The following is a 26443-nucleotide window of genomic DNA, read 5'->3' on the forward strand; positions in this document are numbered from 1 at the left end:
TATTCTATTCACAAGTTCTTTCTCCACATTACTTGCCAAATCAGTAATTCTGCGTGATACTGTGTTGTTTGATAGCGGAACCAGGTCAATTTTTTTTGCTGACTTTTTTCCCAGCATACACTTAGCAATATCTTTAGCACACGGTCCAATTAAATTTTCTGCAATTGTATGTGGCTGTCCAGATCTTGCAATTCTATAACTGACTCGATATGAAGCTTCAAGGGCCATTTTACTATCTTCGTTGGAAGGAGAGGAACGTAGAGACGCTACACTTTTTATTATATTCCAATTTTCTTTTAAAATATTCGATAGGTTTGTCCTTATGTGTCGGATGCTTTGTTTCGAGGTGTCTTCTCAGAAGTGACGGTTTCAAACTAGAACTTCGTTGCAGAGAAGACAAAGCGGTCTAGGTTCAGACTCTTCTCCAGTAAAATAAAAGCCCATTTGTAAATAGTCACTGTCATATTTTCGCTTTTTTCCTTTTTTCTCCCCTAGTTCACTTTTCTGTTTAGTCGGGGGAGGTGGCAGTTCATTACAGCTATCTATTTCAATATCCTGTGTTGATTCGAAAGTTACTGCTGATGTTGAGGGTTGATCGATTGACTGCTTGTCCATTTGTCGCTCAACCAAACTACCAGTTTTCAACCATCGATCCATAACAGCAGAAAGTTATTAAATCATAAAAATTACCAACACGATTATAACTTCACAAACAGAGTAGCAAGTTCACGTAGCAAAACCAATTGCAAACAAAATCACTTGTTTTCAAGCATCTCTAAAGTATCTCTAAATACGTCTGTTAACAACTATTTCCCCAGAACTATGAGCATGCTGATGTTATATATTTTTGAAAACGAACATATGGATAAAATCCAGTAATAAATTTAAAGTTTGGAGCCTTTTGCTGTCATGTCTGCTATTCGATGACTGAATTCGACGGAAATTCCCGAGTTATATTTCAACCAGATTAGAAATAATACCCCTATGATGCATTGTTTGAGAATTCTTTATTTTTTTCGACATATGTATATTATGTATATTGTTTGATTGACTCCACGCGATGGCGCCTTTTTAAGGTCATCGTGATCCCCGCCACAGCTTAATACAACGTTTCTGCATGGCGCCTCGCAATAAAGAAGGAAGGATATCTCTTTTTGTTGTCTATCGAAAAAAAAAAAGAGAAAATTTCTTTTTAAAGAAGATTATAAAACCGCTGAAAGATTTTTTTTTTTTTTTTTTTTTGAGCTTAATACAAGAGTCTGGCGCGTTTTCAAATAGAAAAAAAAATTTAGTAACTATGTGTGCAAATTGAATATTTTATAATTTTTTACCAAACTAGGAAAAATCCGCCATTGCACCGAAATTTTCGCGAACCCCCTTCCTGCACCTCGCGAACCCCTGGGGGTTCGCGAACCACCGGTTGGGAACCTCTGCATTAAACGGTTTCAAAACTTATTTTTGTCTTGATGCGGAATCAAGAATGATTCAGCATCGTCGTTTGAAGGTGTAAGCACAAATAACGATCAGCAGATTATTTTACTCGTGCTTCTGATAGCATTCCCCCTGCCGCATTAATATTCATTATTCTCATTAATTATGGATGCAGAGATAAGTCCTAAAACTTCTCATGAAATACTTAGCATGAAGCCAACGAATTTGGCATCATGGCATTTGATACCATTTCGCATTCCGTCAAAAATGCAGATTATAATTTCATTTTATTTTGTTTTATGCGAAAGTAATGTATATGCTTCTTTGACGTACCAGGGATTAAGTGTGTTAAAATTTCGATGACAGTTTTTCATCGGGAGAAAAAAAAAATCTTTTTCTGAACGTCTATGTTTGAAGCACAATGTTTTTTGAAATATAGATTTAGCATCTTGTACAAAATTTTTCTAAAAAAAGCTGACGGAGCAGCGGGAGAGGGGGGGGGTGAGATTTATTACTTGGGTGCTTGATAGTCTAATTACTTCAGACTAATTCTTTACCAGAGACCAATACATGAACTGTTGTCGCAATAATTGTAGACGATCCTCAAAATTCGATTTATTTCTTACAAGACGTGCCATCTGGAACTAAACGAGACAACTTTCCTGCGCAAAAACAGATTTTCAAGCATCAGATCAATATTCCCTCAATAGCTATGTGCATCACGTCAAAAAAAAAAAACCTTTTCAACAATTCCATCAAAAAAAAAAAAAAAAGAAAGAAAGAAAAGAAAAGAAAAAAAAAAGTTCATATCACGAAAGTCAAATTGAAGAACAAAATTACAAAATAAATTTCTCCCAACTTACCATTTCGAATCTGAACAGGGAAAAAATAACCAAACAAATGAAGTAGCAGAACTTTTTCATCGATACAAAGGCAGCTTCTCTGTTTAAAAAAAATTAATCGATCGCAAAAAAATCTCAAAACTTATTATTTTACAATGGGGTTATTTCCGAAAATTTAAAAGTATTTTTTTTTCTGAAAGAGCATGCTTAAAAACATAGGATTTGAGATTTGACCATTTTTTAAATAATTTGACAAAGTTTAGTATTTTTTAAAAATTATTTTAATCGGTGCGCAGATTCAATTTTATTTTTTCCGCTTCTGCGCATGACATCACAAGTGACGAAATGCTATTCACTGATGCCATTAGCGCAGAACGCAATATTTAATTCGCTTCTTTACTTACATGTATTGGCAACGATATAGTTGATAGCAAGCGTAGAGCGCAATATTTAATTCGCTTCTTAATTATCATATCGTGGCAACGCGGTAGAAAGCAAGTATAAGCATTCAGCGGGCCAAAGTTCATCACCTGTGACGTCATAAAGACCATGCCTTATTTTTAAAAAAATCGGAAAGCTAAAAAAACTAATAAAAACTTCAACATTTTAAAAATAAAAGATTTTACTCGTTCCATGTTATTTCATTTGCTCATTCTATCAACTTCAGTGAGAAAAAGTTGTACTTTTGACTGATTTAAACAACCAGATTTAAACGTTTGCGCTTTGAATTCTCTTCATTTTGATTCATTCAGTCATTCTAACATGCGTCCGCACTGTTAAGTCTACGACAGGTGGTACTATGATTTTTATTGATAACCTATTTTTTAAAACCAAATATTTAAAAAAAAATTCAGAATCTGCCCATTTTTTTCTATTTCTTGGCGCTAAAAGTAATTTTTAGTATTGTTGGTTTCGAAAGTGAGAAAGTTTCATACTATTTTCCCCGTAGCCGTTAATGTTAAAAAATGTTGAATTGTTCGAAAAATATCCTCGAAATATGCAAATCAAAAACAACTTTTAGTATATTTTCTTCTTCAACAGCCATTTCCAACAAAGTTTGTAAAAAAAAAAAAAAACATATTTATTAAAAAAATTGGGTTAGTTAACGTCGTATGCCTCATTTATATAAATAAAACTATGTGTATGTACAGTGGCTCCCAAAAGTGTTCGTACACCTACGACTTTCAATGAAATAGGACCCTACCCATTGGTTAGAATTAATATTTCGGAATAGGTATTTCATTATAAGATCTATGATCAATTTTCAACAAAACTACATGATTTTTTTTAAATATTAAAACTTAATTTTTTAAAAATCAAAAAGAGCAGGAAACTTTAACTCACAAAAGTCTTCGTACACTTTAAAAAATGTCTATATATTATGAATAATCTAACTTTTATTAAGTTATTATTTAGTAGAATATCATGCAGTATCAACAACACCTTTTAAAGATCTGGGAATAGATTTCATTCTTTTTTCTATCTCTTTTTTGCGTTATTTCTGAGTTAAGTGTTCAACTACACTTCGAGTCTTACTGTTTCTAGTTCTATTTTCGTTTCAAAACCGTATTTTCGTAATCTAGCCTCCAGATATCTCTAAACTTTAGGATAATTTTTGAGACACTAGACGCAAACATTGAAAACTGTGTGCTTCTTATCGTTATCTTGATAAAAAAACAAAGTTTCCGATAACTAAATTTTCGGCTAAGAGTTTAAAATTGGTTTTTAAAATATTTAAATGAACAGCATGATTCATCATTTCATCAAAAAATTCCAAACTACCAAGTCCTGATGCTGATATGCACCCTCACACAAGAACAACTTCACCTTTAAAATACTAATTTTTTCTTCCATTTACAATTACACAACAATTTAACCAAAAATGCTGAATTCATTTTTATCTGTAAGTAAGACGTAATTCCAAAACGTTTTGAGTTTATTTATTACTGGCTAGCAGTACCCGCACAGCGATGCCCGAGCTAAAAATTTAATGGAAGTCCGTTGAATAAAAAAAATTGACACCCCCTCCCCCTCTGATGTGAAATGATAGTTTTTCTTTGTACAAAATGCGTACACACCTTTCAAAAAAAAAAAAAATATATTTAAGTTTCTTTGGAATTTAAAACTTTTCGTCAAATCATTAAATTAGATTTACAGTTGCTTTAAAACTCTATTTAGCGAGTGAAGCGGTTTTTACTGAAATTTAAAATATTTCGCCAAATATACAAAAAAAGACATCAAATAATATCTTTCAAATGTAAAAATAATTCCGCAGCTCTATTGCTTATCGCCAAACTTGCCCAGCAACCACGCTATCATAATCCATCCGTCTAACGGAAAAAAAAAAAAAAAAAAAAAAACATCCCGTGGAACATTCAAAAATCATCGCCAGAAAAAAAGACGAAAACAATTCACTCGGATAAAAACAAATCAAAAGTTTCTTTCCTTTCAAAACAAATCGCCAAAACAATGAATTACATTAACGGTTGCCTTAAAACAATAATCCTAGACTGAACTGCTCAGCGCCTAACGTGCCAAGCGACCACGCTAACGGAACCCAGCCCTTTTGCGAGTGAAGCGGATGTTTTTTCTTTGGCAATAATAAATGTTTCGCCAAACAAACAAAAAGGTATAAAATCACATTAACAGTAGCTTTCAAACCTTTATATATTAGGAACTGCGTTGCTCGGCTTTGCCCGGTCTACCTTGAGAACAAAAATTGTGTCAAGTGACATATATTGAACAATTAGTTAAAAGAATAACTTAATAGCTTAAAGAATAACTTAAATAAAAGAAAAAAAAACACCATACAAAATTACCCTTCCAAACATGACGACAGACATTAAAATACTTTTAAGAAATTAAAATGCGAAAGATGGATTTTAAAAGCGTAACCATGGAAACATGAAATAAAATAAGTTTAAGAAATCAGATGCAAAATAAGGAACTAAACAATGGACTCAAAAAACGTAACCATGGAAACGCGAAAATAAAATGGTTGATAACCTGAATCAAAATGACATATTTCGAAATTGATTTTAAAACGCTTGTAACTTTTTATATTTTGAGGAAGGAAAGCTAATTTTTTCGACCACAGGTCGAGAGAGATCTGGAGTAAAAAATCTCGTTTTTTCCAATGTTGTCAAAAAGAAAACTGTAGGACAGTTCCTTCACTTTTTATTGATAGATTTAATGAAGAAAGTAGTACCTAAATTTCAGCTAAGTCTAAAAAAGTTGCCGATTGACCTTTTCTTACCTTGTTTTCGGTCCGATTCTTTTCTAAAGCATTTTATCAAGTACTTCACTATAAAATGGATTTTAAGGTCCAACACAATGCAAAAATAATTAAAAAATGGCATATGATAATTTTAATCATGATTTTTTTAAAAAATATTTTAGTGTACGATGACTTTTGTGGCGTATTATTTCCCCGTCTCTTCGTTTTTTGACCTAATTCAATGAAAAATTATTAAATAAAAACAAAAACCCGACTGCGTAAAAAAAAAAAAAAAAAAAAATCGTATAAGCCCAGTAGTTTAGAATGTTATTAAGTACTACTGAATAACTATACCGTTGAAATAGTTTTTATAACCGTACACAAATAAGAAAAATCATAAATTCAGAAGCAGAATAGAAGGCTCAACAGTCGGGGACCATTCCTTTCTGATTCAAGGAACCCCGTAAAATTTGAATGAAACCTTTTTTGTAAAACATGTTGAATAGTTTGAGAACTGCATCGTCACTTGAATTCCCATTCACACGTACAGAAACAGAAAATTTCCTATTTGTTTGCCTGGGTGATTCTTATTTGCCGGGATTTTTGAGAAAGCTGTTGTTCTCTATGTATTCAGATTCGCTGGTTTCCGCCAAGCAGCGCGCTCTTCTCTCTGGCGGGGGAATTTAGTCACGTGATTGATGTGCGGCGACCGTATGTGAACGCTGCTCTGCTTTCGTCGGCAGTCCGTCACGTCAAAAAACGGGATGGACGGGACGGACTGCCGATAAGTGAACTGCCCAAAAGTATAAATACTGTTATATAGTGCTATGTGCAGAACAAAAAACAAGCAAATTTTGCTTTTTAAAACATACAAAACTAAGGGGGTTGTTTCCTTCAGTCAAAAGTAGTACTTTTAGTCACTGAAATTGATAGAATAAGCAAAAAAAAAAAAAAAGTAATAACATGGACCCAAAAAATTCTTTTATTTTCCCAATAGTTATTATTTAATTATTTTCTTAAACTGTCCGATTTTTCAAAAAGGCATGGTCTTGATGAAGTCACAAATGATGCTCTTTGGCGCTCCTTTATACCGCGTTTCCACGTTATGATAATGAAGAAGCGAATTAAAATTGCGCTCTATGCTTGCTATCATCCATATCGTTGCCAATACACGTGAGTAAAGATGCGAATTAAATATTTTGCTCTGTGAATGACAACACAGAATGGTATTTCATCATTTGTGATGTCATCGGCAAGAAATGTAAACAATGAAAGCACACCGATTTAAGTAATTTTCTAAAAATATTAAACTTAAACAAATTATTTAAAAAAATAGATTGTATGTTTTTAAGCATGTTCTTTCAGAAAAAAATACTTTTAAAATTTTGGAAACGATCTCATTGTTAGAAAAGTTTTATCCGCATAACAGGGATGTTTATATTCGAACTTCATTCTATAAACACGAAATTCCTATGTATTTAGAATAAAAGTTATAAAAAAAAAAAGTTTCTTTTACCATTAGTTTTCAGTCATGAACATTTGCATAACTTTTCGACCAAATGCAGCCAAGATTTAGGGATTTTTCCTTTGTCCTGAAATATTGGCCACCATTGCATACAATTTTCATTACTCGTATGAAAAGGTTTCGTTTTTGCGATCGTTTTACAGTAGGGATTTCTCTAGAACTTCTATTCACTGAAAAATCCCTTTTAGAGGGGAATTTTGTTGCTTTGATTAAAAGATTAAAATTTAGGAGACATTGATTTCAATAAGGAGTTCGGGTGAATACATCGAAATTTGGGAGTGTAAACGAATCGGGAGAGCTGGTTGAATGACGGATGGATCAGAGATTCAGAGAACTCCTTGCCGTCAGTTTACTACAGCAAGTCTGTTGCGACACAGACGCATTTCACAAATACTGTCCGTTCTCGAAAGCAAGACTAGCAATCGGGATAGATTCCATTTTAAAAAGGGGCGATAGGTTAAGAATGGGCACTTTCCGTTTGCACACTTCATATCTCTTTTTCGACGCTACTTTAGCAATGAACACTCATTTTGCACCTTTTACGTCCTGGTTCCACTCCCTATTTTCATAAAATCAGACCAGACCTGACGCATGCGCAAATTGGCAGAAGGTCTCAGCTAAGGAAAACAGACAGTAAATTTCCCCGAGAAGGGTGTCAGCCATATGATGAGAATCACCGGTCAAAAGTAAACAACACAAGGGTCTCTACCTGGGGGGGGGGGGGGGGCGGCTATGGTGCAGACTGAGCCATTGAAATTTCAAGGGATGTGAGTTAAGAGGTATTTCTCTCATTATGGGAGGTTCGATTTTTTTTGAGGGGGAGATCTCTGTGTGTATGTGTGTTTTTTTTTTGGGGGGGGGGGGGGAGGGGTTCGTGTTTCTTTTGCGAAGAATGGATACTCCTTTGTGTGTATGTAATTTTTTCTGCAAAGGACAACAGCTGTGCTATGAACGGTATAGTAAATAAGTGACATGATCATGAGAAATTTATATTTATATATAAGCAGGGGTTGATTTTTGTTGTTTTTGGATAAAATCAGTATGTACCTTTTGCTCTTTTTGGACCCTCAGCACTTTGAGGGCCCTCTTTCAGAAGCTTTTCCTTAACTGTTCTCTTTCTTGCCATGGGTAGTAGGGGAGGGGGAGGGTCCTAGCACAAACTACGGCGTTGAAATGTTTAGGAGGGTGTATTTTAGAAGAATTGATTGGTTTCTTTTTTGGAAGGATCGCTTTCTTGGGGTCAGTGCTCTTTATCATTCGAAGAGGGGGAGGGGGTGAAGCATTGCCGTTGGAAATGGACATTTTTGGAAAGGATCTTTATGTTCCAATTTTTAGACCTGATAACAGAATCTAGAATCCTGCAATCTTTACTTCAGCCAGATTGAGTTAGGCTACTAATAAAATTATCAGTCATATACAGGGTGAGTTTGATCGAATCTGCCATACGAAAGGAGGTGATAAAAGAGCCCAAGCGGAGCATAGAACCACCCATTAGCGTGTCGAATCCTTAACTGTAACCCCGTCATGGTAGATGTAGATATAAGGAAAATGAGTAAAAAACAAAATTCAGAGAAAACGACCGATTTCTGAAATTCCTATAGAACCTACACATAAAATAAGTACATATTTAGAAAGAGCAGAGTAAATCCTACGAAGTGATTTTTTCCCCATCAAGATAAAGATAGTCGCATTTTACAGCGAGCTACAAGCTTTGAAACATTGGACACACTCAGAACCGAAATGGTGCCTAAGTTTTCAATCGACTTTTTCCAAAACAACCGTATGAGCTACAATCAGGCAAATCTACCAAAAACTGGTTCATTTCACGAGCTTTCAGATGATACAACCAGTCGGAAGAAAAATGGCCTACTCCGACTCCTGGATTTTGAAACGTCCGACTCCGCCTTTTTAAATTTATTATTTTTTTTTTTTTCAAATCTCCCCCCCCCCCGCATGGAAAGGGGGAAAACCCCTAAACAAAGTTTGAAATACTAATTCCTTTTTATGAAATTTTCTTGATGTATTCTACAGTAAACCTAAGATGCATACAACGTTAGAAGTTGAATTTGAAAATCAAATCATCCAATAGTTGCAATTTCTAAAGTGAGATTACTTAAAAAGCCCATTTTTGAAAAATTGAAAAGGATGAATTTGCTTCTCTTTAATGTTCAACTACAAGATGTGGATAAAATCCCGTGCTTTTAAATTTTCAAACTGTAACTTAAGAGGAAAAAAAAAAAACTTTTTTGCTAGGTGAAAAAACTTTTTTTGAGAGGGGGCGTCCCCCCTCCCGGGTGACGCCCATCTGGTGGGTGACACCTCAACATAATTTCAGAGTCCATAAAAATTGAAATACTTTATTTCTAAAAAAATGCCCAATGGTAAATCTTAGATTTCATCTTAAAAATTTCAACGAAAACATTGCACTATATTGCGGGGAGAGTTGGGTATATGTACGTCTGGAGCAAATTTTACACAAAATGCGGCTGTATACAGCTTTGTACGAATAGCTTTTACTATATCTACATTTCTTGGCTCAATTTTAATTTTAGTTTTATTGGCATTCGCAGCTTTAGAATTAACTTCAATATGAAGATTTTATTATTAACTACAATTACTGAGTGTTGTAACCAATAAATCATGTTGTGCTTTTATTTTGTACTTTTTAGTGATAACCAAGCTATCTTGGATAAAGTCTTTAAATTAAAAAAAAAACATTTATATTTTATTGGATTTTTTGGATTCGCGCTTTCTTTCGTAACAACACTTCTTTGAATTTACCAAGCAACGTCAGAAGTTTCCCAACTTGCTCAAACGATACATTCTTTTTACTATTTTATAACCGAGATCGAGGTAAAAAATATATTATTACTTTTATATGAAAGTGATTACTACTTAGAAAATGTTAGGCGAAAAAACTATTTGCTGACAGTTAATATCAGTTAAATCAAGTTAGAAAATAAGCAAACTAGGAGACTGCGGCGTAGTTTACAGAAAGTTCGATAAAGAATCAAACAAAGCTGGTTACCACAATGAGTTATTTTCTTATTATAGTATGCTTTTATGTACATGTAATAAATAAACTGGCAGTCAGTTTTTTAAAGATTGTAAGGAGAGTCAGTGAAAGTTAAAGAAAAAAAAAGAAACCCGGAGTGGGAGTCGGCATGTTTTCGAACGACTCCGAGACCTCATAATCAGTCAGACTGCGACTCCACAGCCCTGGATACAACGACAAATTACATTGGGCTTCAAGTCCAGCAGAAATTCAGCGAAGAGTCGCACATTTCTTTTTTAAATTTCGTGTTTCACGTAAGCATGTGGCTTTCTTTGTTTAAGAAAATGATATTTTTATATCAGAATAATAGTTTTAACATTTTATTAAGTGAAAAAAACACAAGAGATAACAATAAGTAGAAATACAAGAAGCATTACTTTCCCATGCTTTTTACAAAGGGGAAAAAAGTTACACTAACATGAATGAGTGCATTGAATCAATCTTCAAAATCTACAACAAAGATGCTGAATTTGGTTGCCGCCACACCTGATACATGCCTTTGCTTTTTTGCGAACAGAAACGACCGTTGCTCTAAGTGAAATTTCATTTCTTAGTTTCACTACTGTTCCATCAAGCCGGTTGCTCAATTTCTGCAAACTGGCCATTTCTGCGTTGTAAAATTTTTGTTTTAAGAATCCCGAAACAAAGAAGTCCACTGGAGTCAGATCTGGTGGTCTAGGTGTACAAGGAATGAGGACCGTACTACCAACCCATTGGGGATACTGTTCAGTCAGAAAATCTTGAACGGCATTTGAAGAATGTGTAGAGGCTCCATCGCGTTGGAAAATTAATTTCGTTCTCTCTAGAACAGGAATAGCATCATGTAAGCCAGGCAAATGATGTTCAATGAACTCTAAATATGTGTTTCCTGTTAGGCTACTTCGAAATACATACGGAACAATCAAATGTTCTTCGATTGTGTCAAACCAAACATTTAAGCTGAATCGAGTTCAGAATGATGAGCTTCGGGTTAAAACAGGATTATGCTCAGCATATTGACGCCAGTTACGCAAATTTATGATGCCCACTCTAGTGAACAACGACTCATCTGTCCACAGTATATTTCTTAGAAAATGGTGTTCTTCAATGTCTCGGGCTAGTAGTTATCTGCAAAATGCTACCTGCTTTCCTGAATCTGAATTGCGCAATTCCTGTAGTAGTGTTAAATGGTAAAGGTGATACTTGTTTTGGTGCAACGTTTTCATAACTTTATTTTGTGAAAGTCCACCTTCTGTGGAACAATCGTGCGTGTATTTACACTTGGTTTTCCACTGCTCGGTCCAGAACATACTCCTCAACAACGGCAGAACCGTGAGTAAGGACCCTTTCCTGGTTCGGAGAGAGCGGAAATCATATTCCAACACGATAGAGCAGGGTTGGCCAGATTGGACCCAATTGGGTTGGACCCAAAGGGTTTTTTGAAAAAACCTATTTAAAAAAACCCATTATTTAGCCCACTTTTGGGTTTTTTTAAATTTTCCGAGAAGTTTCCAAAAAAAAAAAAATACTTCAAAAATTTTAAATAAATATATTTAACTTTTTTCTTTAACTGGTCAACAAATAAATCAAATTATCTTGACTAAGTCTCGTCACGTCTAATTTTCTCAATATTTGTAGATTGTACAGAGGAAACCACTCTAGCTAAAAGGCTTTCATTTGAATTCTTTTCTGCAAGCCAACACGTCACAAATCTCGAATAAACAAGGTATATTTTTTAGAAATTAACAGGTGTTACAAACGGTCGGAGAGAAAACAGAATAGGATGTACAGTATTTTCATTATCTTACGAAAAAGTTTAATATTTCTTACTCTGTACACAGAAATAGAAAAACGGGCAAATAAAATTCAGAGAAATGTCTTGATTAAGCAGGAATTCAGTAAAAAGTGATTTAAACTACTTGAGGTTCTACAGTAGTTTTGCATAACAAAATGAAATACAATAAAGTAGAATTCAAAAAAAAAAAAGTATAGTAATGAAAAACAAACAAACGAACAATAGATTTTATCACTCGAGAAGTAACTTTGCCTTAACTGCTGATAATCATGGAAACTAAAAAATCTGAAACTTCACCATTCTTGGGTTTTGTCGTCTTTCATACTTTTTTCAGAAAACGCTGAATTTTCGAGCTTTTTTCTCCCCAAGACAATTTTTGTGCTTTGTTCATATACTTTCGCTAAAATATGCTACAAGTATCTATATTTTCCCTAAAAAAAGACAAAAAACCCACATTTCTTTTAAAAACCCAGCTTTAGTTGAGTTTTATTTTTAAAAAAAACCTGGGTCCATGGGCTTTTTAAAAACAACCCGGATTTTTGCCAACCCTGCTTGAAGTTCTACAGTAGTTTTGCATAACAAAATGAAATACAATAAAGCAAAACGCAAAAAAAAAAAAAAAAAAAAAAGTAGTAATTAGAGACGTACCGAGTACTCGGTAACTACTCGGTACTCGGCCAAATTTTGATCACATACTCGGCCAATACCGAGTAGTTGCAAAAAATTGAATGTATTAAAATTTACAAAAAAGCTCAAGCATATATAATTTTCTGCAACCATTTACAAATCAAATTTAAATTTTGAGAATAATGAAGTTTGAAATACTTCAATGGAGTAAATCTTGGCTCGAATGTCTCGAAAGTTAATAAAACTTTTTTGTTAAAAATTGTGCAAATATGGAATTTTTGCTACAAACTAAAATTAGTTATAAGATATATAAAAATACCTTAGCTTTAAAAATAAAAGGAAATAAAACAACGTTAAAAGCAGTGCAGGATCACTGCAGACACGTGTTTTGGCGTTACGAGGAATTTCTTTTTCAATGCACAAAATGTGAGCTCGTTGATTTAAAGGCATCCGGCAAAAGTCGAATTTTTTGTCATATGCCTTTACATTCTTTAGTTCACATGTTATGCACTGAAAAGACGATCCCTGTAACACAGAAAAACGTGTCTGCAGTGTTCCTGAATATTTGTTTTTTTGCTTTTAAAAATTATTTATGTTTAGCGAACTAGACCTATAATGAATAAATTTGTCTAATTTGTTTTAATTCCAACTTGATAAGTCATACCTTTTATTTATTCATTTTTAGTTTAAAAAATATTATTTTTGCAAAATTTTGTAGTTAAATTTCAGCAGGAATTTAGTTTAAAAACTATTATATGGACAAGAAGGTCTATACTACTATTTCAATAAGTTCAAAATTCATCGGTGTGTGTCGGTGGTCCTTCTTTCAACATAATTGGTACTGGGGAAACTCGGCCGAGTAGTGAAAGGCCGAGTTACTCGGTAACTCGGTACTCGGCCGAGTAGTAAAAGGCGAGTACTCGGCTACTCGGCCAAAGTGCTACTCGGTACGTCTCTAGTAGTAATTAAAAACGAACAATAGATTTTATCACTCAAGAAGTATTTTTGCCTTAACTGTTAATAAGCAGGGAAACTAAAAAATCTGAAACTTCACCATTCTTGGGTTTCATCGTCTTTTATACTTATCTTCAGAAAACGCTCAATTTTAAATAGTTTTCCAGCTTTTTTTACCCCAAGACATTTTTTGCGCTTTGTCCATATACTTACGCTACTATATGCTACAAGTACCCCACATTTTCCTTAACAAAATACAAAAAAAAGTTTTTGGTAGATTTTCCCGATTGTAGCTCATACGGTTGTTTTTGAAAATGTCGATTGAAAACTTTGGCGCCATTTCAATTCTAAGTGTGTCCAATGTTTCAAAGCTTGTAGCTCGCTGTAAAATGCGACTATCTTGATGGGGAAAAAAAATCAGTTTGTAGGATTTACTCTGCTCTTTCTAAATATGTACTTATTTTATGTGTAGGTTCTACAGGAATTTTAGAAATCGGTCATTTTCTCAGAATTTTTTTACTCATTTTCCTTATATCTACCATAACTCGGTTACAGTTAAGGGTTGGACACGATAATTGGTGGTTCTGTTGTCCACTTGGGTTCTTCTATCACCCGGTTTCGTATGGAAGATTCGATCTAACTCACCCCGTCCTTATGTCACCACAGAACTTTTCAAATAATATAAAGTCAACAGAGTGACTAGAAAGTAGAAACAATGGAAAAACATCAGCTCTCACACTGTAAAAACGATTCAGAAACGTTCCTGGAAAATAATAGGCAGCTGATGTGCCCAATTTCTTTCAGTAACATATCTTGGAAAAATCAGGAACGTTTTCCGCTAAAAGTCAGTAACCTTTCTGAAATTAACCTTGAAACTTTTTGAAGAAGTGCGAAATCTCCCGTGTTACAGCCAGTCCTGTCTCTAGAACCTTCTATGAAAATTAAGTAGGTTTAGTGTGATTGATTAGAAACTTCCTGATTTACCAAGGCACCATAAAAAACAGACTGACCTCGACCAAAGCTATGCAAGAAGGAACCAAGCATATCTCTTGCCTGCAATTCCTGCCTTGCAAAGCTGTAGCTATCCATTGACTTTTTCGCTCCCATTGGGAGCTTAGCCAAACTGGACAGACCGTAAGCATCTTCAGACCGGTACACTTAATAAATACGCTCATTCGATCTTTAAACTGGCTGCTAAAAATATTTTCCACATCAGTGAAAAGTCTGCACGCGTACAACTTGTAGCGATTCTGGAAACTTTTTTGTGAAGATACTTGTTTTCACGGGGAAATAGGTGAAAACGTGTGAAACCCCGAGACGTTCCACGGAAATAACCAGTAACGTTTCGGAATTTTTTTAACGTGCATAGAATGTCAGGAATTGGGAAGGAAAGCAATCTTTTAGATGAATTTTTCAGGAAATTCATAAGGATGACAAAACTTTGACCCCGCATTCACTGAAGGCTCCCTTGTGAGAACAGGTTGCAGGCCTCCTCCTTTTTGTCAATATGGGCACATAAAAATTAATTTTAATCACATTTTTTTTCATCTCAGGCTTTTTCTCAGGCCATGCCTAATTGTATTGCAATAATAATCCTAAATTCCCATGTGTGGGAGGAGTGGATAAACAAAACTAAAAGCTAAACAAGTTGCAATAAAACTTTACTCACATGTGTCAAATATTTTTTAAAGACAGTTGGAGAGACAAAGATAAATGCATTTAAATCTAAAGCACCTTTTGAAAATAATTCATTGGTCTCTTTCAAGAATTTTGACACTACAAATTGTGGCACAAAATAGTCCTTGCTTTTACTGTACAAAAAATGTCTTTTAGAATCAGAGTGGAGTGGTGTAGTCAAAGGGGGATGGTGCTCTTTTAACCTCCTTCTACTTTTTAACTAAGCCCCAGGAACTACTTCCATGGATAGCAAAGCAAGGCTCTACTAACTAAAAGTGAGGCCCAAGGCCCACAATAATTTGGAGGTCCTCTGAAGGCTATTATTTTAAAAATGTATGTATTTTTTGTATAATTGTAATGCTATGCATAATTCTTTAAGTAATTTGGAGCCCCTTAGGAAGAGAGGAGAGAGGGCCCCAGGCCCAGGCCTAGTAGGCCTGTGCCGTAATCAGGCCTTGATGGGTAGAACTGGTTTGCAACATTTACTTCTACAAATTTTATTTCTTGAGTTAGTAAATAAGTAAAAGAAGAAATGAAAGACTTTGAATCTTTATCAAAGACAATGTTATATTAATTTTTGGGCAATTCCATGAAAAGTGAAACCAGTAGGTGAAAATTTCATATTGCAGTTACTTTGCTATATTATACATCATTGTAAAGCTTGAAATGTGTATTTTCAGAATATTGCATTGCTTTTTTAATAAAAATTAAATAATAAATTTTTTTCCTAGTTGGAAGTATGATAGTCGGGTCTTCAAAACAATCAGAAAAAAAACCCCATTTTCAAACGCTTATTTCTAATAGCAAAATAAAAATAAACAAAATTAATTGCAGTACAGCTTAAACTATTAACATGATACTATAATAACATGCATTTGTTTTATTTTTTTACAAAATAAAAGTAGGCAATTGAAATTTAAAAAAAATGAAGTTCAATGTTACGTCTGTAACAAAAATTTAGCAAAAGTTGTCGTTACTTCCTAAAAAATCAAAATTAAAAGAATTCCTTTTTTGTCCTTTTAGCAATTCATCGGAGTAATTGTTTACCATAGTTTAAAACATTAGAATTTCTTTAGTTTAAAAAAAAATGGCGTTACAGACGTAACAAAAAGCAGCACGTTACGTCCGTAACACATGTATATTTCCAATTAAAAAGAAAAAAAAGTACAGGATGGGCAATGAAAATATAGGGTATGACATGTAATATGATATAACAAAACTTCTGATACTGTGATTTTTAAAATTTTATAAACATAAGTGGATATTTTATTTTATTTTTTAAAATTATTGAAATACACATTGTCGCCTCAGAGCAACATTCAGACATCTAATCCTAGGAATAACACATATCCTACTGTTGCTCTGAGGTCATAGGCGGATTTAGGACTGAGTTCCTGGGGGGGCAGGATTTTTTTTTTAGCAACTTTTTATTGCCCCCCACTCCTATGTTTTTGTCTGTTTCCTGTGATGCATAAGTCCATTCTTTACTTATTTGTGTGTATTAATGTGTGTTTTCATGCTGTCCTTTTTGAATTGACCTTAAGGGAGGGAGCTGGTACCAAGAGAGTGACGCAGGGCTCCCTTTTAAGTGGGAAATAGAATATTTCCAATTTTAGGGGGCCGGGGGTTTCTCCCCGGAGGAAATTTTGTAAAATGGACATAAATTTCTGCATTTTGACGCCTTATAAAGGTTAATTGGATAGACATAAAAATAGATAACTAGATTATACAGTTGTACAGTATAGTCCAAACTTTGTAAGAAACGGCCATTTTAAGTTTGAAAGGAAAAATAAACTAGATTTATCATTACAACAACCTTTTTTTAATTATAAATAGTGCAGAAAACGAAAAGGAATAGAAGTAGTGTATCACTTTTTTTCCTGGCTAAACAGATTAAAAATATGCAGTAGAAGTAATTGGAGCCTACTCTGCTTAGGGTTTTCAAAGACTTATCCAGTGGTTGGAAGTAGCGCGCTACAAATAGCGACGCTACTCTAGTAGCTACATTTTATAGTAGTTTGTAGTGTAGCGTACTACTTTTTAAAAAAAGTAGAGTAGCGAGTAGTTCGCTACAAAAAAAAGTAGTTTGTAGCGATTTCTTGAAACTACTTTTGAATAAAGTTTCGAAAAAAAAAAAAAAAAAACGCATTTTTAAACAAATCTGACTAGTGCAAGTCTTACGCAAGTAAAACTCGCACCTATCAGATTCGTAAGACTGAAAAATACGAGCTGACCTCTGACATATTATTTTGATGCCATACATTGTATCTGTTTGACGCCATTAGTTTGTTTGGCATAGAAACTTTCACATTTTCCCAATATTCGCCTTGAATAGAGCATGGCTTAGAAAGAAAGAAACGAATTTTTTCCGTTTCATGAAAACTTTGCCCGTTAAGCAAAAAGCTTTCGGTATCAATGCCATTTGCACATGCAGTCGAACCTCAACTTACGCGAGGGATGCGTTTCAAACTTTAGATAAACAGCTCGCTTATGCGAAATTATATTTCACTAACTTCATATTTAGAAAGAAAAAAATGCTGAGCGGCGATTTGTATGTTAACAATCTGATGTTTCGACAAGTACGGTGCAGGAAATTTTGTCTTTCAGTGATGCTAAAGGGAAATTCCATTCACCAAACTAATATACAGTACCCAAGAAACAACGTGATATAAGCCCTGCGCTTCCGCTCCAAAAATTTTTGTGTTGCGGCTGAGGAATTCGCGTCAACTGCAAAATGCGTTTATCGAGTAAAACTCGCTATATAGACATTTTGTGTTAGTCGAATTGCGTTGTAGTCAGAGTCCACTGTTGTTTAAAATTGCACATTGAAGTAAAGTAAGTATTTTTAGTTATGTTTCATGTTTCGGATAATTAGTAGCACCGTTTGGGATATTTTTCCTTTTTTTTCTTTTTCACTGATCGAGTATTGATATATTGACATATTAAAAGTCAATGAGATGGTTTCTAGGTCCGGAAGCATTTAAGCATACGGTACTCGAGTTTGGACATGTGAATAACACGCGTTCTTCATTGGTCGAATCGTCTGTCAATCAATTGCCTTTCGCGCCGCCGCCGCTGAAACGCGCGCCATGTTGTTCTGAGATGGCCGATATGGATTCGCTCTCGTTCTCCATGAAAATAAAAAGCGAACAACTACCTGCTAAGTTTCACAATATTATTGTAGAAAATGATGAAAATATCTTAAATTGGAAGTAACGTAACGTCCACGGTCGACATACATACTTTGGTCCAAGAATTTGGAAAGAAAACAAATACTAAGTGGAACACGAGAAATTCATGCCCATCAGGTCAAAAGTTCGTTTGCTGGTAAGTTTATTTTTTTCCTTCGTCCTTTTTTTAAAATACTTAATTGAACTTTGAATACCTTTTTTTTTTCAAAGATTTTTTTAAACATGTTATGAACGTGTAAAATAAATTGTGCAGCTATGTTTTCTTTAGATTTGTAGCGTTAATAAATGATTAAAAAACAATTATTTATGGCTAATTTATGTATATATTTATATTTCAAAGTAAATTTTGATTAATTGAACTGTTAAACTACAGAGTGATGTATTCCAGGATTTATTAGTACAAAACTTGCCATTGGTGTTAAAATATTTTAAATTATTGTTGAATCAATCAATTGCAAAATGTTTTAATTGACAAAGGGAAACACAGCTAAACATCGAAATTATATATAAAATTTCTTATAAAATGCAATTAAAACAGAAAAAGAAGTTATTTTTTTATATTTAAGCAATTATGGTTATTTTTTGCTTATGCTTGACTGAAAAAAAATGTTCCTATGAAAATAATTACTATGATAATAATAATAACTGTAACTTGATGTTTTAAATCAGCGTTAAAGTATATGACAGCGTAGAACAGAAATTAAATATACTATAAAGGATATGTTTGTCCAGCAAACTATTCCACAGAACTTTTCTGAGCTATTTTGCAGGCCTTTAAATCATCGTCTTTTTAATGTCTCTTTTAAATTTGCTTCTAGTTATTGCATCACTCGAGTTTCAGTTGGTATAACGATTCATAGTAACTTTGGAAAAAATTTATTATAAGATTATTTTGTAGCAAACTTCACCTTAGTAATGATCGAACAATAAGATAAAAGTGAGTATTCTTAATGATCCAATCCATGCGTAAAACAAAACGCCACTTATGCATAAAATTCATTAAAGAAAAAGGTAATAAAGAAGCATACTCGAATCGCAAGCAACAGAAATCCAATGTAAACAACAAAATAGTAGCCGCTCAAGCATAACCTTCTTTTTGAAATCAGAGCAAAATTGCGGCCACTATGCTTTCGAGAAACATAAAAAGATAGCAAAACAATTTATATCTTAACAAAACAATTTATTTCTCAAATATACAACTCAATAAACAGCTTATAACACGATGTTTACATTCGAACCTAACGTTCTCAGTTCACTTCCAGCGAAAGACGATTGATTGACAGACGATTCGACTAATGATGAGCGAGTGTTATTCACATGTCCAAATTCGAGTACCGTATGCTTAAATGCGGTCCGGAACCCTAGCTTGAAGCTCAAAAGCAATTAATTCCTACGAAATATAAGTTTCTTTAAAATTAACTCATATAATGAAAATTAAAGTTTCTCTTTTGTTTAAAAGATGCTCCTCATCATCTAAATCACTTTCATGTATATGTATGTCTATGTAAAATTTAAATCAAATTATGACTGGATTTATCTCAATTTCAAGTAGCCGAGTTACACTTCTTGAATGAAATGCTACTTACTGTCAGGAAAGGATTAAAAATTTGAAGGTTGAATTCCTTCCACTTCTTAATCCTTTCTTGCAGGGAATATTCGTGCAAATGGTAAAAAAATGTTTGGATTGACGAATTGTTTCAGTAAAGGAAAGAAAGAATAAAAAACTTATTGCAATATTCCATGTTTAAATGAGCCAATATATAATCTGAACATTTTTTAAATGTTTTCATTCAATCCTCAAATGGTGTGTATGTGTATGTTATTTATTTATTTATTTTTTAAAAAGTAGCGAAGTAGCGACTACATTTCAAAAGTAGTTTGTAGTTGCTACATTTTGAAAAAAGTAGTTGTAGTTGTGGTTCGCTACAAAAGAAATGTAGTTTTTCCAACCACTGGACTTATCTCATTATTTTCAAGGACTCTAGAATAATTAAAATTATTTAACGCACTTCATTTGTACTTTCCAGTGTCTGGTATTTTAGTACTTGATTGTAAATTTTTGCAGTCCTGTTCTAACTTGGGGAGAAATAGCTATTTTAACTTTAAAAGAAAAAAGAAATCATAGATTTCTCATGACAACAACTTTTCTTCAGTTGCAAGTGGGGCAGAAAACGAAAAGAAATAGAAGTAGTGTGTATTTTTTTTCCGTGCTAAACAGATAGACAATATGCAGAAGTAAGATAAAAGCAATCAATACAAAAGAATTTCCAAAATACTGCATTCAGGATTGAATAAATAGTAAGATATGAAACACGTGAGTTACAAAAATTTATTTCAAATAATATGTTACAAACGTGAGAACCATGATTTTTACATTTTTTTATACAGGATGTGGCAAGGAGCTGAATTTGACATATGTTGGCATCCCTCCCTCTCTACCATTTATTAGAAATCAAGCACTTAAAAATGAAATTAGTTTTTTTAAGCAATTTCCATTTTTTAAGAAACGAATCATGATTTTTTTTTTCGGGATTTAGGGACCCACTTCAAAGCAGGGGCCCTAAGCAACAGCTTGTTTATCTTATAGACAAATTCGACCCTGTTTGTAATTCACTCTTACCTGTAAATTTTTGCTTGATGTTTTGTAATTTTTACGAAAATTCCTGAGTTTTTACCGTTAAAGGATTTTTACGATTTTACCAATCTTTGTTAAGTTTTTATAGACTTTTATAAAATTTCAGCAAATTTTTCCAAAACTTTTGACGACTCAATTATTTAGATTTCAATAATGACAAGGACTGACTCACTTAGACTTAGATTATTATGACTCACCTTACTTTTTAAACAGTATTTATAAAGTAAGTAAAATTGTACTCTCCCTCTAAATAAAAAGATTCATTTAATCAGAACACTCAGATAGCTGAAAGTTATTCCGTTTGCGATAGTATTTATTCTCTCTCTCTCTTTCTCTTAAAAAAGAGAGAAAAGGAAAAACACTTATGTTTTTTAGAATTTCTCAAAAGGCCAATTAATATACTAAGAACATAAATATTATGCACAAATAAATACTTGAAATGTGTACACAAATCATAATGAGTAGATCATTCTGTTAGCGCGAATGCGGGAGGGGGAGTTTTTCCCCTTTGCTTTAGGTTCTAATTTGTTAAAATAATCGTCAATTATTATAAGTGTTGCAGCTTATTGTATAGCTCGTTTAGCCTTTATTTTCATTCATATACTTGCCCAAATAGTTTTCAGTCCAAAATAGTGAATTTAGACACATTTTCAGCACCCCAGTGACAGATGTACTATTTGTATTTAATGTTCGTTTTTTTTTTTTTCTTTTCTTTTCTCCCATCAGAAAAGGACATTTGCTTTTCTCTTCATTTTCATTGAACTATTCAAAAAAGAAAAAGTCATGATTTTTTTGTTTTAAGATTTTGGAAGATGTGTTGTTACTGCAAAAAGTCCTCCCAAAACTGGGGGGCATCGCCCCCTATGCCCCCCCCCTATAAATCCACAGATGCCCTTCAAAAAGAAATAAATAAATATATATATATATATATATATATATATATATATATATTTAATTTTTTGGAAAATGTGTTGTTACTACATAAATTCTCCCAAAACTGGGTGGGCATTGCCCCCCTCTGCCCCCCCATAAATCCGCCCATGTCTGAGGTGTTCCTCTCAAGGAAAGATTTTTTGTCCTCCAAATCATGCAATAAATTCAATTGGTGTTAATAATTCTAGATTAGCAATTATTGCTTAATAATATGCACAAAAATATTCTAGATGGTTCCTTTATTTCTCAAACTTTGCTTCATCAATGCACTATGACACAAAAAAATAGTGTTCTCCAAGTAGATTTTTGTGAAAATTACTTGATCATTTAACGAGATAAAATCCAAAGCATTAATAAAGTTTTTTTTTTTTTTTTTTCAAAAAAAAATTGTATTACAGATATTAATTATAGTTTTTCTCTTCAAACTTCTATCATTCTGAAAGCATAGCCAAATTGACATTACTTCTTATTTAAAAACTAACATAGAGATAAGAATTTGTCTTGTTTAATAGTTTAAACCAAAGTTATCGAGTTATTTTTTATTGTTATTTTCTCTCCCCCCCAAAATTTTTTTTTAGATTACTGTTTCATTGATGTGTTGAATATTTTATAGTTTTAAAACTTAAATGAAAAAGCATAATTAGATTAGAGTGAAAAGTAACAAATATTGAACTAGCTACACCAGATCCTGAGATAAAGCACATTTAGTTTTGAAGCAGGATTTAGATTACTTAGGCAAATGTTGGCCAAAATGCATTTTTCCCGATATCAGTTTCGACTGTTTTTTTCCACCTTTGGCAAAACGAGTCAATTCAGGCGATCGAGATCAAAGGCAACTGTTAAACTTTAAAAGAAATTTGGCAGTTAATATGTTTGCTGCGAGTTAGAGAAAATCATCAAAAATTCTCAAACTGTAAAAGTACTCTCTTGTAGAAGCCCCCCCCCTTTCTCCGCTTACTCTCCTCTCCCCCCCCTTTCCCATGTTCATGTTAAAAATTTGAAAAATTTATTTGTAACTGAATAATTCCACTTTTGTTTTGCTTAATTTCTCCTTGGATAATTTTACTTTTTGTGACGCACCAATTTATATTTTATATTAGAAAGCTTGAAATCTCTAGAACAATTATTTCAAAGAAAATTTTAGAAATCTATGAATAATTCACAGGAATATTGGCAATTGTATGACAATGTATACATTTTGCTGTTTTCTGAGTTACGTCCGTAACAGGCAGTTTTTAATTTTTGTTACTTTTTGTAATAAAGCAATCTGCACCCAAATTTTTGATAGCATTGATAACACCAAACTATACAACAGAAAAAAAAATGTAGCTTTTTATGAAACCAAATTGAAATTATGCCTGTTTAAAATCTGTGAATGTTACGTCCGTAACGGTGGAATTGCTCTTTTGCATTAAATTATTGTTTTTGTTACTATTCCTTTAATAGTAGATTGGTATTTATTTATTTTCGATAGTAATTGATATTTTAACCATTAGAACATGCCACACTCTAAACATATCACCATCTCAAGGAAAAAAAAAACTCATTTAAGTAAAAGAGACAGCCCCTTGACTAAATTTAAAATAATTTCATTTTTTAGAAATGCTTTTTGCTGCATGGACTTTTTATCGAAAGAGGGGAAAAGCTTTGTCATTTTTGACTTTTCCTTAAGAAAAACTTAAATAACATTCATTTTTAAGAAAAATAAACAATAAGAAGCAAACTGAAATTTTAATCAACAAAAATATTAACTGCTTATATTCATTAAATTTAGAGGAAAACCATAATAAAATAAAATTTTCCAGTAGGCAGCTAGGGCCTTGCTGAATTACTGCAGGAGGGCCCAAAAGTTAAAGATCCGACCAGGGGCATGCACAGAAGGGGAGAAGGGACACCTGTTGGACCGGCCCAGAGCCTGAAGGGGGCACAATATGTTTAAAACTAGGAATGAAATATAGGAGTAAACAATATGAAGGGGGGCCCGGAAAAGTCATTTGTGACGGACCCCAAAATTTCTGTGCACGACCATGGATCTAACCCTGATAAAGAATATTGTCATATAGCAGATTTAAAATTCCTTCTTTTTACCTGTATTTATATTGAACACGTTCCTAAACCAGGAGAGTAACATGAAAACCTTTGGAAAAACTTTAAAATAAGATCTTTTGATTAAGTAAATAATTAAATAGATTAAAACAATGTTATTTTATTGCGCACCAAAGTCTGTGCACACTACTGTTACTTGTACTGTTGGTTATGGCTGTATTTAAGTGGTGGGTTTTTAGGGTTCAAATCCTGTCCAAAAGTTTTTGAAACTATTCAAAAACACGTTTCTCATTAGGATCTTGTTTCACTTTTTACTTTTTAAAATTCTTTCTTTCTTTCTTTTTTTCTATTTCTTTTAAAAAATAAAGTTATTACTATTGACGAATTGTTTTAACTCAGTGTAATTATTTATAGTTACTTATTTATTTTTGTTGTAGTGAACATCATTTCTTACAAGACAAAACAGCATTTCCTTCAGATTTTGAATACCTGGCGCTGCCAAAAACATCACAATTCTTTAAATTTGAAGTAGCCAAATTCTTATTTAATATATTTTTACCATCGTCAAAAATATGAATGTAAGATGTATTACTTCGAAAGTGTGTACAGAGAGTATAATACGCATCCATTTTTTTAGTTATTAAAATAATATCAAATAATTAACAGGGGTGAAGTCATGTACATATCAATTTTTTTTCTTCATTTAAGAAGTTTGTCATGTTTCACATTTGATCAGATTAATGCAGTAGCATCCTCGCATTGAAATAACCTAAATAACCTATTGTAACAAAAACCAAATAGAATATTCAAATGAAATCGAATTTTAAAGCTCATATTGATTTCAGGCTTGTTTTGTGTTGGTAAATTCCTCCACAAAACAAAGGTTTGTTTACATCCCTGTTGTCCGTGTATACCTGTAAAATGCTACTCAAAGTTATTTAGTCATCTGATAATTTAGTACAGTTTTCATTTAATTTGTGGAATGTTGAAAAAAAAAATTCAGTTTAGTACATTTGCAATTAAAAATTAGTTCATTTGTTATTCTTCCCAGATATGATGTTGTTCGGTTTTCGGTAATACACCCTTTTATGATTTTGGAAATTCCAAATTGAAAATCATTCTAAACAAACACATTCGTTTTGAAAGTTAACTTCAAAATAATGTTCGCAGCCAAGGAGCTATATTTGATTATTTTATAAATCAGGTTAATACTTGTAACAAAATGAAATGAAAGCCTTTTAAAGTATTCAATAAAACATATTCAAAGACAATTAAAAAAAATATTTAAGCGTTTTTAACTCAAACAATGACTCAAAAAGATAGCAACTTTGTTTGATTTAATTTAAATGATTTGTTCGTTGATAAGTTATTGGTGAAAAAAGAGGGAAAGTTTAAAAAATAATAAGAGGAAAAAAAAAGGCCAAATTAGTAAAACTATATGAACTATAGTTAATTTCAATAACTGTCCAGTTTTTAATATCCAAATATCTTAAACAGATACACATCCTAAAGTGTAAGAAATATGAATAATAAAAGCAACATTTTATTAATAAAAATTGTACAAAATATTTCAATAGCAGTCCTAAAATTTAGGGAAAGGACATTGTAATTAAAAATCAATTTTACTATTGAACTTCAAGTTAAACAGCTTGAAATTCAAGAATCTGTAATACAATACTTCAAAATTTTATAAATCGAATTTGTGTCAATTTAAGTGCCTATCTTTACAAGGACAACAAAACACACAGAGCACATTTTATGAACAAGAATGAAACAACAGACGATAATTAATTTTAAAAAAATAATACAGGCAGTTAAAATCTTTGAGAATTTTTATTTTAAAACATTTGAAACATTTAAACTTTTTGAAAAGCTGTCATCACAGATCTGATCAATAATTCTTTCGGGAAATGTACTTAATTTCTTTACAGACACAATAAAACACAGACGGCTTTTGCATTACTAATTTCCACGCATGACAACAACGAGACAGAAGTAAAACAATAACACTTACCTTTCCCTGGGACTGCTTCCGGTGTGTTGACCAGGATAAACCTGTAATTTCTCTTCGCTAACGGCAATTCGATTAAGCCGATCATTTCCATCTTGAGTTCTCAATACAGCGTTTTTTGTACTGGCTGTTACGGTATTAAGTTTCTGTACTGCAACATTGCACTTTCCGAAATCAGTTTGCAAGCTCAAGTTATATATACCGAGTTTTGTATCCCTGTGAGTTCCATCCAAGGAAATATTAGATAAAAAACTATATGCAGCTAGCCGGCGTCTTGATTTTTGCCGTTTACTCAACGCGCTCATACCACATTCACTCGCCAGCATTGAACTGCTGCAGACAGCTGATGACAATAAGCATTAAATAATATTTAGAACAGCGAAGCTAAGAAAACAGTACTTTTCCTTTTAATTCGTGGACGTGTCCTGCCATCTATCGGCGAGAAGGGTTACTAATTTGTTATTGATATTTTCCTATCAACTGGACGTAATACGGAAGCACAAAGTTAAAAAAAAAATATTGCAG

General features: G+C 33.0%; 1 protein-coding gene across 1 annotated transcript in view; it reads right to left on the reverse strand.

Annotated features, from left to right (window-relative positions):
- LOC129233447 (CDK5 and ABL1 enzyme substrate 1-like) overlaps nucleotides 1-26226 on the reverse strand; it is a 44585-nt gene extending 18359 nt beyond the window's left edge. Inside the window, exon 1 of the mRNA XM_054867473.1 lies at nucleotides 25922-26226. Coding sequence (XP_054723448.1) covers nucleotides 25922-26223 — 302 coding nt within the window. The 5' untranslated portion in view covers nucleotides 26224-26226. The remainder of the gene's footprint in view (nucleotides 1-25921) is intronic.
- Between the last annotated feature and the right edge of the window lie 217 nt (nucleotides 26227-26443).

This window comes from Uloborus diversus, unplaced genomic scaffold (assembly GCF_026930045.1).
Source record: "Uloborus diversus isolate 005 unplaced genomic scaffold, Udiv.v.3.1 scaffold_422, whole genome shotgun sequence".
In the NCBI taxonomy this organism is placed as follows: Eukaryota; Metazoa; Arthropoda; class Arachnida; order Araneae; family Uloboridae; genus Uloborus; species Uloborus diversus.